At 37.7% G+C, this 16,286-nt stretch overlaps 1 protein-coding gene across 5 annotated transcripts in view; it reads right to left on the bottom strand.

The window, feature by feature from the left end:
• The window catches only part of LOC140737748 (protein unc-13 homolog B-like), a 464,929-nt gene that overhangs the window by 37,689 nt on the left and 410,954 nt on the right, over nucleotides 1-16,286 (bottom strand). For all 5 annotated transcript variants that reach the window (XM_073064362.1, XM_073064363.1, XM_073064365.1 and 2 more), the window contains 3 exons: nucleotides 11,141-11,229; nucleotides 8,297-8,449; nucleotides 7,297-7,420 (listed from right to left, as the gene is read on the bottom strand). In XM_073064362.1, coding sequence (XP_072920463.1) covers nucleotides 7,297-7,420; nucleotides 8,297-8,449; nucleotides 11,141-11,229 — 366 coding nt within the window. The remainder of the gene's footprint in view (nucleotides 1-7,296; nucleotides 7,421-8,296; nucleotides 8,450-11,140; nucleotides 11,230-16,286) is intronic.

Here is a 16,286-nt window from a genome sequence, read left to right as displayed (position 1 = left end):
ACAAATTACATATTTAAATGAAATACAGAACAAATTAGAACACTACTAATACTACTACAGTACTATGAAACTGTGTATTGGTTCTAATAGTTATTGCCAGAGGAATTCATCTAGTTTACGCTGCTATGTTCTTTTGATTGACTGTAAATGAACAAAATTAGTACAGACACCTCGAGCAGATACTCGACTGCCTTCAGATAATGCTTTTGCTGACTGCATCTTCCAAGATGTCATTTTCTTTGTAACAATCAGGATGATTGTTGATTCCTTCAAATTCTTCTCAGTTCCTAACTTGAAGTAGTGAAATCATTTCATTTTCATTTAGGGCCATTTCTGGCATCTCCAAGTCTGAATGCTTGATTGAAATCGCAGAGAGCCAAACCGTTCTGAATTGCTTTACTGTTTATTGATTGCCAACTATCAACGACAAAAAAATCACTACTTTTTCAACACAACACACACAGAACTGACTCTATTTTAAAACTGTTCGCTCTAAGCACAGTGTAATGAGTAATGGCCATGCAATTGCACACAACTAACACTAGGTAGAAATTGTTCAGCAACAGTATTCCATTCCAATTAAGAGGCAAATAAGCAAAGGGGGATTTCTCCATTAGTTTTAGTTACTTAAGAGTTGTTCCAAATAAGCAGCTACTCCCATTAAGCAGAATCCACTGTTTCTGGTCCTCAACCTTGCCCATTTCTTTGTGCTTCTTCTGTAGAGCTTAGACAGCACATCTTCAGACTCCTGTTTGCCATTAAATTTCTGCTTGGGAGAGACCTTGCTGATGGATGTTAACCACTTTGTGTCTTGTTGCTGTGCTCACTCTTGCCATGGTGTAAGAATTGATGATTTAAAGGTTAAATTGTCACATCTGCTACACCCTCACTTTTTAGTTTGGTTGTCCTTTGCCCAGCTTGATTCCTTCTACACCTGTTTCAGTTAATCAGTTTAATTCATTCAACTCATTATATTATTGATCATTTGCATCCTGTTTGTTGTCTTTGTTTAATCATGAACTGGCCTATATACCTATAAGGTAATCATTTTTTTATTTGAAAAGTGGTTACTACTTAATGTTATTTACTTTAATGAAATATAAGACTTTCTCTGAAACGTTGAAATTTTTTTTGAAAATGAATTTTTGGAGATCTAAAATTTGTTCTTTTCTACTGACACACCAATGCAGAAGATAAAAATAAACAGATGGGGCTCGTCAGCTATGGTTGGAAGCTCATCTAGGAGAAGTAAAACACAGATCTTGAACCTCTGCTGCCTTGCAGCTATACCCATTCACAGGGAAGGCTTCAGGAATGAACCCACAGGAGCTGGAGTCTCTAAGGCAGTCCTGTTTTGAGTTCAATGCTGACTGGCAACCCCTGTGAATCTGCTGTTGCCAAACTGCATATCATGTAAACAGCTAGGATGACTCCAACCAACGGAGAGCCTTGTACAAACGTATATATAACTCGAAAAATCCTTGGGTCTCATTGAATGGCCAGTGCAGGTATGTCACTACAAGCACTTAACAGAGGTTTTTTTAAAAATTGGACTGACTGGCCAACAGACCAGAATAATCAGAAACTTGTCAAGATGTGGTTGTATCCCAGGATATAGTAAACCAGCAAATACTATCACTATGAAATATGTTCACCCATCTTTGCCGGTGAACTTAAATAAAGACAACAAAAGGGTTTGAAGACAAAGCTGACTGACAAAATGCATTTAAAAGATGGCAGATAAGAAGTTAAAGACGTTTAAGGAAATACTTTATAATTCCGAACAAATACATGCAGGAAGACTCTGATAATTTGTAATCTGATTTCAGAAAACATGATAGTCCAGCTTCAGGCTCACTAGGTAATGTTCGTCATGCTCCATGCTCCTTTTCAACTCAGTGGGGCCCCGGTTCCTCTGTTCCCTTCTGCTTACCAAGATCCTGGCTTCTGTCCTCCTATCTTACTTTTGTCCATTCACAATCTCCCCTCTCATCAGTTGTCCCACTTCTTCTTTTCTCTTCCTATTCACCAGGGTCTTCATTCCTGTGCCAGCTCACTTCTTGTAGTCCCTGTGTTCCCTAGAAGTCATTGGCTCCAATTCCCATGTTCCTTTCTCACTCAGTGGGACTTTTCTCTCACTGGGTCCCCTTGGCTAGGCTAATCTGCTTTACTGGAAAATTTTTGATGAAATTGTCTATCCTCTACAGAAATGAATGTAAATGCGTGACTCATTATCAGAACAAATAACACTCAGTAGCTTGATAAATTTGTAGTTCAGCCTCACCAATGTCCCAAATTATAAGAGTTTTACTGCATTTTAATGAGAAGCAAAAACTCTTTAAAAATAAGTTGAAAATGAAAGACTGGCATTTCATGTACATATATAAATGGTAGGTCAAAAAACTGAGAAAGGTTTAAAAAGCAACAAAGGATTACAAAAGAGAGAGATCAGAAGGAACAGAGACGTTGAACAAATATTTGAGACATGCTTCCACAGCAGAGTTAAACAAAAACCATTTCAATAATTTTTTGTCAGGGGACAAAAGGCAGGCACTTAAATCAATTATCTGTAGAGAAAAGGCAGTGGACAAATGAAAAAGACCAAAGTGAATCTGGCTCAAACCTGACCTTAGGTTATATATCTGTAGGATAGAATGGTGTTAGAAGTTGGTGAGAAAGTAAGAAGAAAATCCAGTAAGTATAGGGTTAATGTAAATGTGTACTTAATGGTCAGACCAGACTTGCATGCTCTGTGACTATGAATGCAAGTCCGTGGACCTGATGGTCTATAGCTTAGGGATTTAAAGAAATTACTGCATTACTTTTACCTTTCAAGGCTCCCTAGGTTCTGGAAAGGTGCCATTAGATAGTCAAATATAAATACAATGGTCCTATTCACATAAGAAGAGAGAAAGCAGGAACCTGTAGGCCAATTTACCAAACATCTGTTGATGGGAAAATACTGGAACCTGTTATTAAGCAAGTGGTAGCAGGATGTATGGAAAATCATAAAACAATAAAGTGGAGGCAGTATGGTTTTATGATGGAAAATCTTGATTAATAAATTTAATAGAGTTCTATGATGATGTACAGCATCTGCCAGGGCACCAACACAGATCCAGTAGAGGTAGTGTATTTGGATTTCCAAAAGGCATTCATATAGAAGGACACTGCACAAGATAAGAATTCGTGATGTTGAAAGTGATTCATTGCAATATATTGGGAATAATATACCAGCATGGATTATTTTTCCCATTAATCAGATGTTTCTGATGAATAGGTCATTTTAAATTGGCAGATTTTCTTTAGTGGAGAGCACAACAATTTTTCCTTGCAACTCCTGCATAAGTACTCTTTTGATGCAAGGCCTTGGAGATTGTAGAGCTGTGAACTTCATCTTCAGTTGCAGCTACTGACTTCTGCAACTCATTCAGAGTGACTGTTAGTGTCACAGTAACCTTTCTTACATTCTTCTCCAGTTTAGAGGGACAATCTGACCTGTGCAGTGTGGCAGTAGTTTCATATTGTTCCACTTTTTCCACAATGGACTGTACTGAGCTCTGCGGTATGCTCAAGTGCCTTTGAGATGGTCTAGTACTTCCCCAGATTTGTGCTTCTCTCCAAATTTCCCTAACTTGTCTTAAATGCTCTTTTGTCTTCCTTTTGGTTTGGTCTGTTGAAAATCTATCATACCCTTAGACCTTACAGAGAAAAAGAGTATTTATTCTTATGAATTAATTGAAAACAAGTGATTCTTGAACTTTCTACATCAACAAATTGGTTGAGTTGGTAAGGTACAATTGCACCTGAGGAAAGTTAGCATACTAATTACAAAGGAATGAACACTTCTCCAGCCTCAGAATTTTGGGTTTTAAATTTTTATTAAAATTGTTGACAGATTTTAGAATTGTTCTTTTGATTTGATATGATGCACAATGTTTTGCAGATTAGCTCAAAAAATCTTACTTTAATATATTTTAAATTTGGAAAATTAGACAGTAAAATGTGAAAATAGTTGTGGGTGATGAAAACTTTTTCAAGGCACTGTATGAAAACAGAGAGTGGGTTTGTTGGTTCTACAGATCATTAAGAAAGCAAATGACAGCATTCTTAATTCTGGCTTCAGCTCTCTTCCTTTGAAGTCCTGATGAAGGACCTCGGCTTGAAATATCGACAGTCTATTCCCTCCATAGATGTTGCCTGACTTGCTGAGTTCCCCCAGTACTTTGTGTGTTGCTCAGTATTTTAGCATCTGCAGAATCTCGTGTCTCTGAATAGCTTCTATTGCCTGGGTCAAGAGTACAAAAGTAAGGAAATAGGTGAGAAGATACCTAGAGCACTGCATGGAGTTTTGGTCTCCGTAATTAAGAAGGGATATACTTGCAATGGACCTAGTTTAGAGAAAGTTTACTGGGATGACTTCTGGGATTAAAAAGGTTTATAAGGACAAGTGGGCAGGGTAGGCCTAGACTTAATTGAAAATTGAAAAATGAGGGATGATCTTTTGAAGGTCATAAATAACTGTGGGGAATTGACAGGGTAGAGGCTGAAAGAATATTTCCCTCATATGTAACTTGCCAACCCGCTAAATGTTTTTTTCAGATTTTCTGTTTTCATTTCAGATTTCCAGTGCCTATTGCTCTCTCATTTGCAGTGCTAGTTTTGAGCAGCTAGCGAAATGCCTAAAATATGGGAACATGAACTTAATAGTGGATCCAATGTCTGTGTACAACAGCTGCAGGTTATTCTACTTCAATTTTCTTTGCTTTGCATTGTTTTAAAATGGAAAAAAAAGGCACAATGAATACTTATTAAATCTCCTTGTATTTTTAACCTTAAATAATTGAGAAATGATTGCAGTCACACCTTAGAATTATCACCAATTTGCTACATGGGCACCCTTGGTTTGAGATTTTGAAATTATATGAGATCACGTGGATTGTAAAGACAGTCTCTTAAATCAACACCTCAGTTGAATTACCATCCTGCGACCAATATTTCAATAAATCTCATTATCAATTCAATCTACCACAAGATGTTATAGCTACAGAGAGATCATTTCTTTTCTGATAGAAGAAATGAGAAAGGGAGGATGTATGTTATAATCCTATTCTTTCTGAATAATTCCTTATTTTTAATTTACTCAGATAAGTGTATTAAATCAGTGAGAGAAACTGGACAGCAGCTACTGCGTACAAATTATGTGACAGTGTGATATAGCCAGTTGATAGTTAGGGAAAGTTATTGGACAATAAATCAAAAATGGATTAAAGATTTTGAAAAAATGTTTATTCCTAAATATGATCTATACTTCTCTCAATAGGTTCACTTTTCATTGTGTTAAAATAGAAAACTGGTGTTCTCATGTTATTCTCAATTAGGAGATATTAATCCAGTCTCCTACAATATCTACAATCATGACCAAAGTGTCGTCAACATGCCTCAGAAGATCGGAGTACCATTTGGTGGCTATAGTCAAAAAAAAAGGAAAGGACACTGAGGGCTTGGGTTGGCCATATGGCCTGATCTAGAGATTCAGGAACTACAATCAAATCAACAGTTATGAAGGGCAGCTTCAACAAGCAGGATAAACGACATGGAGGACAATCCTGACTTTTGATGCTCATGTAACACAGGATATACTGATTTGTCTGTTCAACAAACACAAGATTAATTAAGATGTATGACATATTTTACAACAACCTCAATATGATATCAGTCGTAGCATATGAGGCAAAGCAGGAGAACTTAGATTACATGCTGATCTGGAGATTTCCATCCCATGTCTGCAGAACTCTGAGGACCAAAGGAATAGAAAGAAAAGCCATTCTGCTCAGCAAGGCACTCAATCAACTATATCATGGCTGAGTTATACTTCAACTTCATTTCTTTTTGTCTTTCACATATCCCCTGACACTCATTAATAATTAAAAGCCACTGATTTCAGTCCTGAAAGTTGACCCACTTTTTACGGACTTTTCAGAAAAAGAGTTCCAAATTTTCGCTAAATGCCAACAAGCACTTTCTGATGAATTACAGATTGCTTGCATTTATAATTTAATGATGTCCTGTTTATATCAGACTTGCCATCAGGGTCCTGATAAGGTCAGACCGTGTTTACTAGCTGTGAGTTTGGAAGACAAATCTCAAAAACCTGTACACTCCAACTCAATTTTTTCACTCACTGATTTGTTGATGATGCGACTTCTCCCCCTCCGCTTTGCAATAACGATATTCTCTGCATACACTCTCAAACATTGATTAAAATGGAAATGGATGACAATTCAGAAACAAACAATATTGTATTGCCCTCCAAGGGGTGATGAACTGAATTAAATTAATATTGTATTGCCAGTAAATGAAATGGAAACTTTATCGAATATAATCAAAGGAGCACTCTATCAATAGAAATTCTGCTCAGGAGAATAAGATACTTCTCATGAAGGTACATATGGGGAAAAATCCAAGAAAATATATTAGGCATTTTTTATAATAAACAAAATGTGAAAAAGCAATAATTTATATCTCACCAAATATTTATAGTTGTAAGGTACTACAATAATATTTATAAAGACTGCTAGATGTATGTATAATTAAACACTAGAACATGTTAATAAATCATAAGTATTCAATCATGATCAGAATTTAACCAAGCACTTTTTCCTAATGAATAAATGAAAGCATACAGCATTCCAAGCGTACAGCAAGCACACCATGCAGAATGCCGTCACACAGCACACCGTACAGTATACTAGCTTTTAGCCTTTAGGAAGTTCAAAGCAATATTAAGGTACAAATTCATTAAAATAGATTGATTGCAACTGTCAAAGGCATCTGATTGGGACAGCTGATATAAATTGTACAAAGCCTTTAGTGTTACAGTGATGTAAACTGCTCACCAGCTACATTATCTATTTTCTGGCACAAATTGCCCCAAGTGCTTCAGTTGATTTACCCCAGAGACTGCAATACCACTATAAATCACAGGAACAATAATCCATAATGTTCTGCACAGGAACATTACAACTAACCTAAGTTTGTAAATTATTTAATCAAATATATGACGTTGTGAAACTTGCTAGCATGGGGAGTGATTGAGGTTAATAATGTAGGTTTATTTAAATGAGTATTTGACAGAGAAGGAAACAGAAGGTTATACTGGAGGAAACGGGAAGACGTTCAAGTGGAGCATCAGTGATGACATGCACTGGCTGAATCACCTCTGAGTTCTATGAAATCCATGAAATCTAAATAAAATGTGGAACTTTTGAATTTGACAACACTTTGGCTACTCACCGACTGATCAGTTAGAGGAGGCAGAACAATTGTCCTTTCTACTGTGTTTACCACAATTTTCCACAGTTCCTTGAGAACACGTTTCAACACTGTCTTTTCACACACTTTGGCAAACAGTGTCAAACTGCAAAATAAAAGACAACCTACTTTAAAAAGTAACCAAGTGGAGACAGGTTTTCAATATAGAATGATTATATTATTGAAGATGGCCTATGTACTGAAATATTACTTAGTGTCTATTTCATTCAGGTTTGCTATTTTACAATAAAACTTCTGGGTAATTTGGCAACAGTTTGACATCCACATTTATACTGCTCTACAACAGTCTGTAGCAGGCAGGCCCTGTGATATGGGATTATTTTTCTGGTGCTATCAAAGAGATTAAACAAATGCACAATATCGTCTGCTTGACTATATTTTGAAAAAAAGCATTAAGTGTCTAAACTGGAATTAAGGATTATATAGATGTACATAATGCAAATAATCAATCACATTGACCTTTTCAGTCCTGAGGAAACATTACTTTTGAGAAACAACTGTATAAACTGAATAATCATACTTTGATATCTTTACCCAATTACCTCCAGACATCAGGGGCTATTTAAAAATTATTTCATAGATACTGCTTGCAGTTAATCAATTCACAAAACAGAGATTGTAAATTGGGGCATGATGATGCAATGCAGCATGAACAATTATCAATTGTGATCACTTACTCTAACTTAAATTTTAAGATAGAAATATGCACACCTAATAATAATCAATCATGAACTTGATAAGAATGAATAAGCAAGTTAAAAAAAAGTGTGTCGAATGCTGAAGCCTAGTTAAAGGAGTTCACTAAATATCGGTTCATTTCTCATTAACAGTCCAACAGATAATAACATTTCTAAAAATGGTAAAGCAACCACTTCCTAAAAATATGTACTGTGTACTGCTCCAGAAGATCTTTCTGGAGATTGTGTTACATCTTACCGTAAATACTTCCCTTCTTACTTACTTGCCATCCAAGAAATCCATTAATGGTCCAAGCACATTATCTGCATCTTGTGCTACACTATTACGAGCAGTAGCAGGGACATTCCCAGTACCTTTGACCTGGCTTAGGATATCTCCCATCTGTTTAACACATTCATCAAGGCGAGGCTGGAAACTGTATTGTAGCAGAAGTTAAAGGTGCAGCAACTGCAAATGTTCCACAACAATTTAGAACATCTAAATATTTAATATGTTGGTGGTTCAAGTTTAAGATTGATGGAATCCTAACAACCACCAGTCACTTTACTTTAGGTCAATATGGTCAGTAATATGCATATAAATGTGCAGGAAGGATAAATATTGAATAGTTGACTTGTGAGATGAAATCCAATGTGAATTTGACAAAAAATACTTTGTGTTTGATAAATGTTTAATTCCAGAACTAAGGTACATTTCACAAATAAGAAAATTATAAAATGGGTGTACACGACATATGCACCTTCTCTAAAATTTCAAACTCTCATACCTAATCTCTCTCCAACCAATCAATCCAATCTTTGTCTTAGTTTTCCTGTCTTCAGCCAATGCAATCTGTGAAAGCAATGACCCATTTCTGCTCTAGTTCTAGAGATAATCTGATTCCACTTTGTCATCACCTGCTCACTGAAATAATCACACCAACACTGTCATTCAACAATGCTCGTAACTTATTCAAAATTTTCATTGTGAATCCTATTCTCAAGAACTTGCATATTCTTATCTTCTACATTCTATCATTCCATCTCTGCTATTCTTTTCTCCTTAAACTCCTGCAACACATGGTGCCTCACAATTGTTCTCTTATCAGTAGTGATTTTCCAGTCTATATTTCAGTTTCACTATGAAAGTGCATAAACAGAAATTATAAATAGCATCAAATGTGATGAAAACTGGCTTTCACACTCTATTATCCTGCACTTCACTGTCACTTCTATCAGGATCCTACTCATCAAACTCCAGCAAAGAACACCAATTCCTTTTGCTTTACTTCACAATACAATTTTTAAACACTAGGCTTTTCCTTGGCCTCTAGCTCTGCATTATTGGCTGTTCATTCAGTCAATACTTGTTTCACCCCGGTACAAGGTCCTAAAAACCCTCCTTTAACTTACACAATGTTTTGTTTCTCTAAGCTCTGAAGTGTTTTCACCCCCATGAGGAAAATTAAAGAGGTGCATTTTAAATTGGAACACACATCCACCTTGGAGCAATGAATATGCATTTCAAATACAATATTTATTCTATTAAGTAAATATAACAAGGATTAGTTTTCAGGAAGGCACACTCAAAATTTATACTTGTTCTGCCCATCACTCAAATTACACATTTTATGCCAAATAATAAATTATTTTTTGCAAGGGCAGCAGTCAAAGAAAATGGTGCCTGGTAGATTAGTGTAGTGGTTAAGTCATTGGGATAGCAGGGAGGGAGTTCAAATCCCACGTTGGCAGTTGGAGGATGAACAATGCTGGGATTAATCAATAATTTGGGTGCCATGGTCACGTAGCAGTTAGCATGACACTATTACAGCTTGAGGCGTTCCGGAGATCGGAGTACAATTCTGGTGGCGTTCTGTAAGGAGTCTCCAATACCTCCCCATGGAATGCGCGGGTTTTCTCTGCCTCCTCCAGTTTACTCTCACAGTCCAAAGACATAATAGGTAGGTTAATATGTCATAGTAAATTGACCCGTGATTAAGCTAGGATTAATGAGGTTTATTGGGGGTTGCTGGGCAGCATGGCTCGAAGGGCCAGAAGGACCTACTCTGTGCTGTATTATTAAATAAAATAAAAAATATACAGATAGAAAAACTTTAAATGCATCGTCAAATGTAACTTACCCTTTATCTTTTTTTAAAAAAAATGTCCAGTAATTTTTAAATTTCAAAAGGCTTCATCTCACTAGGCAAAGTTATTGAGCTAAATAATGGATGACCCGCTGGTACCCATCACTCTGCAGGAGTCCAGCGGCAAAGCTCAGCCATACTGAAATTCTCCATCACTGTGCTGGGGGGGACATCCCTCCCCATTCTGCTTCAGGAAGACCAGACATGGAGTAGCAACCCCATTCACTTGAATAGCAACTTGTGACTCAGTGGGTTAAATGAAAGTTTTTTTTATTTGCAGCATTTTTTAAAAAATACTTTAAATATTTTTATTTTACAATATTTAAATAAATCTTAATATTTCATAAATGTCCAAATGTCAGAAAGTTTTAGAACTGTTCCAGATTTTGACGGGAAACAAAGCTCTGTCTTCAGCCTTAATTCCATCCAAAGATGTCATGATATTTCACAAAAGCCTCATAATAAGCTGCTTGAGGTCTACTCGCAACCGAGGCCTTAGTATGTCTCATGAGCACAGAAATTCAACTTGTTTAACCATCCACTATACCCTGGGTAGGCAGAAGTTTAATTCAGCTTGATTTAGCCAAGTGACTTCTTGTTGGGCTGCAGCTCAAGGGAGTTAATTAATAGCTCACTAAGGCCCACATAAAAATATCAACGTGGTTGAATAAGATTCTGACCTGACCTGATACCTGCATTTTCTAGGGGAAAAAATTGCAATTTCAAGTTTCCTCTCCCTAATGGGGTCACTGAGGTCAAATGTCAGTTATAGTTGGGAATTAATTTATCAGAGCATAAACCGAAAACACGCAAGCTGTGTACGAATTAGTTGACCAATTATTTTAATCATCCATCCCAAATTTAGAAGGGGGAGTTACCATTTTTGATTATGGAATAAAATTTGATCACACCGTTATATTTGCACAACAAAGGTCAGTTTTAAAAATAAACAGGTAAAGTAAGAGGAATTTAATTACTCACCTTACACCAAATACATCACTAAGCTCATCTAGAACACCGTTCAGCTTCACCTGGAGGTCCTTCAAAGTGTCAGCTGCCTCAGAATCAAGCTGTGATTTCAAAGATACATCTGATGTTCATCTTCAGTTATATCTATCATTCTTAATTATCAGTACATTTTCATCTGAATAGAATCTAGGTAGCAATGATAAATCCCATTATAGAAAAGACAGTACATGCAGATTCAATTATAGCCAAGGAAACAGAAAGAAAAAAGAGAAAAAAATGAAAAAGCAAAAATAAATGAGAATGATTATATGGACTTCTCCATCTTGCACAGCATACGCAAATTGCTGGAGGAACTCAACAAGTCAGGCAACATCTCTGAAGAGGAATAAGCTATCTTGCATCTCCATCTTGTACCAGCATACCTGGACCATGTACTACATAACTTCTTTAAGAGTTGAAGAGCAACATTTAGATCATTACACTTCATGAAATAAATACATTTCCACATCAATGAATAAGCACTCAATGGTTTCTGCATGAAATAACTCTAATTTTTCCCTACCACTAGCTATTTTCTCTTCTTCTCCCATATTCTCCAAAGCCTTTCCTGTATCCTTTGTACTCCAATCTCACCTCCATCTGCTCACCTTCTCTGCAAGCTCTTCTCCTCTTTGTAAATTACCACTCAATCCCTCATCATCTAACCACAACTCAATTACCTTCGCTGGCCCCAACATGAGCAGAATTGATAACTACTACTTAAAATCAGGTTTTAATTTATTTTAACTCAAGTTTTCCAAAGTTATCCTCATTGCCTTTCACTAAAAAGCCCTTATTTCTGCTGATTCGTCCTTTCCTTAATGTGACATTTGTGCATTTAATATTTCAGTAATATCTGAGTAATATTGTAAATATATTATTAGATTAAACATTCTATGTAAGTTTACATCATTGATTATGTGTTAAATGCAGGAAGTAAGTGAATAACATATGTCATTACACCACATCATATTTGACCACCTTACTAAAATAAAGAAACTCTGTCCACACACATTTCAGCTCCTGCGTTTTTCTTTCATTTTTCAGGGTTACAACCATTAACAATAGTGATGAGGTAGTTATTAAAATGAATCCGAGATGACTACCTACCTGTTCAAGCACTGAGGGACCGTTTAGTTCGTGTGAAAGCAACCAAAATGAGCTCTTAACTGAAGCACAACTCAAATTTGAAAGAGCATTTGAAATCATTGTATCAATGGAAACAACAGCCAGAGACACCTTTGAGTGGCAGTCAGGAATGAAAGTGATCATGAACAAAATTGCAACAAATAAACAGAAATCTGCATGACCAGACAAATAGTGTTACTGTTGTGGCAGGGGCTCACATACACCAAACCAATACAAGTTTAAAGGTGGAATTTGTAAAACTGCAACAAGGCATGGCATATACAAAGAGCATGTAAGGCAGACAAAAGTATATGTCCTGCACAGGGAAGAGAAAAAGATAAAAAGTCAAGTTGCAGCTTCAAAAAGAGCACTAATATACATGCTGCTGATAAAAGCAATCTGATAATGATGAGAGTGACACAGCACTAGGTTGCCTTGAGATTTGCAATGTGAAAACTAACAAGAGACAAGCAATATGGCTCAGCTGTTTCAGTCATTCCATAAAATTAGCTTGAATGGCATTTCAAAGATACTAAACTGAAGCCAGGAGATATCCAGCTAAGAATGTATACTGGAGAAAAGATAACTCCTGTGGAAATGACATTTGTAACAGTGTCATACAATAATCAACAAGCCATATTGGGTTTCTATGTGGTAAAAACAGGAAGGTCAACATTGAGGGACCATGATTGGCTGAGGAGACAACTTCATTACAGATTCATCTACTATTTGCTTGCCACATCCCCTGCAATAAAGTCAACTAAGGACAGAATGGATGATGCCACAGCAATTTTTAAGGATGGCATTGGAAAACTGAAACATGTCAAGGGTAAAATAGTGATAAATGAAAATGCCACACCCAAGTTTTACAAAGCCTATCCAGTTCCTTATACCTCCTTGATAAAACAGCCAGTGAGCAAGATCACACAGAGGCTGAAGGAATTCTTTCCAAAGTTGAGTGAAGCCCATGGGCACACCAGTGGCCCCAGTAGCCAGAAAGATGAGTCTGTCAGGATTTTTGGCTATTTTAAGGTAACCATTAACCCAGTGCTGAAAGTAGATTAATCCCCTCTGCCCAGGATAGAGGTCATCTTTCAGGAGGGAAACTCTTCAGCAAAGAGGACTTTGTTGAGGCCTACCTACAGATGGAGATGGAAGAAGAATCCAAAGTGTTTCTCACAATAAACACTCACAAAGGGCTTTATTACTTGGATTATCAATAGGCTTATGTCTGGAATAGCATCTGTACCAGGGTGCTGCAAGGCTGCCCAGGCATTCAGTGTTACTTTGAAGACATCATTATTACCGTGAGGATGACAAGAAACATCTCCAAAATCTCAAGACAGTGCTAAAAAGATTAGAAGATTATGGACTCAGAGCACAACGCAACAAGTGTGAATTCTTTAAACCAAGCATCACTTACTGTGGTCACACTATTGACACACAAGGATTACACAAGTGTGCTGAGAAGATTAAAGCAGAGGTGGATGCCCCAAGGCCAAAGGAAATGTCAGAGTTGTGGTCCTTTTTATGGTTTGTCAATTACCATAATAGGTTCCTGCCAAACCTGGCAACTGTGCTTCACCTCTTAAACTCATTACTGCAGATCAGGAAGAAAAGGCAATGCACAAAGCAATGTGAGGTTCCAAAAGACAAAGGAAATGAAAATGTCAGACACTGTATTCACACGATTATTCACATCGTCCAGTGAAACTTGCCTGTCAGGCCTCACCTCATGGTATAGGTGAAGTCATGTCAGATATCATGAGTGATGGAAGTGAAAGCCCCAAAGTCTTTGCATCACCATCCCTTACTGCTGCAGAGAAAACATTACACACAGATTGACAGAGAACCCTTGAATTTGGGTGCGGTGTAAAACATTTCAACTAGTATCTCTGTATGGGAGAGAGTTGACCCTCATTACTATCATCAACCACTGACATCTCAAAAATGTACAAAAGAGGACACTCCTCTTGATGTATTCTCCCTAATCAAATCCGGTCTCCCTATTATCGCAGAGATATTCCAAAGTGAAACCAGAGAAGACCCCACACTATCTCAGTTCTACATGGCAACCCAAAATGATTGAGATGTGCAGCAGAAATTCCAGTTCCCCTGTTTTTACCAGCGTCACACTGAACTTGCCCTTGACAAGGATTGCCGTGAGTATTGAGAGCTGCACCATCTAAGCTGAGAGCTAAAGTGTTGAAAGAGCCACATGCCGGTCATCTGGCATGGTCAAAATGAAAGCATTGGCTTGAAGCTTTGTCTGGTGGCCTGGAACAGATCAGCAGATAGAGCAGCTTGCCATGCACTGTTCGGGATGCCAGCACCTCCAGATGACAAGAGCAGTGCCTCTCCATCTCTGGAAATGGCCTGCACTGCACTGGCAGAGGATTCATGTGGATTTTGCTGGACATTCATGGGCACAAGTTTCTTGGTAATAGTGGATGCAGCTTCAAAGTGGCCAGGAGTGTTCCCAATAGACTCCACTACAACCTCGCACACTGTTGATGTGTTGGGAAGCCTCTTCTCAAGGACTGGTGTCCAGAACACTTAGTCCATGACAATGGTCCACACCTTGTGTCAGAACAGTTCTAGTCATTCCTGAAAATGAATGGAATGAGACATATTACATCTGTACCGTACCACCCAGCGACAAATGGCTTGGTGGAAAGGTTTGTCTAGAGTCTAAAGAATACACTGTGAGCCATGTCAGCAAAGCACACTGACACTGAATCAGAAGCTCACTATTTTCCTTCTGGCATATTGCAATTCAGCACAATACATGACCAACAACTGACCAGCTATGCTGTTCCTGGGTTATCACTCATGCTCATGCTTGGGTCTCCTCAAACCCAATCTCAGACTGAATACATAGAATGAACAGCTGAGCCAAACTAGGAGATTCGATGTTTCACTCCTGGAGAAGCAGTCCTGGTGAAGGACTACAGAGGTGATCAAAAATGGGTACTCTGAAAGATTAAGTACAGAACTGGACCACTCTCCTACACAGTGGAGATTATATCTGATGTCATCTGAACACAACACATTGATCAATTAAGAAGAGCAGAGTCAATTGTTAGAGAAGAAAGATGGCCAGAACTGTCAGAACCACTTGCTAGAGTCACAGAGTCAACTCCTACAACCCACATTGAGGAGACTCCAGAACCTGAGATGATTTCATAGTCGTTAAGTCTCACCTGCCAAGCAGAGTGGCTCCCCCCTTGTCAGGAAAGAAGTTATCCCACAACAGTACGAAATCCTCTATTGTGATTAAATCTTTAGGTAATTTAAAATTAAATGGACAATTCACACACATACATACATACTGTAAATTGAGATACATTCTATATTGAATTGGAGTTTATAGCTAAGCAGGGAGTAGTGTAGAGTTTTTAATAAATGAGTAATATTTTAAATGTTCTAACCTGCCTCTAAAGCCCCTGGGACCTCTCGTCCTTCCCTTTCTCCTATGGTCCACTCTCCTCTCCTATTATATTACTTCTTCTCCAGCCTTTGACTTTTCCCACCTACTTGGCTTCACCTATTACCTTCCAGCTAGCCTCTTTCCCCTCCCCTCACCATTTTATTCAGACATCTCCCCCTTTCCTTCTCTGTCCTGAAGAAAGTCTCCGCCTGAAACATTGATTGTCCATTCACTTCCATGGGTGCGTATGACCTGCTGAGTTCCTCCAGAATTTTGAGTGTGTTGCTTTGTAAATACATGGTTTGATTAAGCATTCTGCATTTGTTTACAGAACCATGTCATATTTCAGCACCTGACTAAAGAGGAGACAGTAAGTCCACACACATGCATCCCAGCTCCCATGTTTTACATGCAATTAGTTTTTGGAGTTGTAACACTAACTCAAATTTTCCCTTTTTGAGATCTATGAACATGTCACCTCAGCTTGCATGGAATTCCTATTTAATTTCTTCATTATACCTTCCAATAAATGGTTGATTTTCACATTTCTGTGACATAGCC

This window comes from Hemitrygon akajei, chromosome 13 (assembly GCF_048418815.1).
Source record: "Hemitrygon akajei chromosome 13, sHemAka1.3, whole genome shotgun sequence".
NCBI lineage: Eukaryota > Metazoa > Chordata > Chondrichthyes > Myliobatiformes > Dasyatidae > Hemitrygon > Hemitrygon akajei.
Note: the sequence above shows the minus strand (reverse complement) of the source record. Positions and strands in the feature narration are given on the sequence as shown.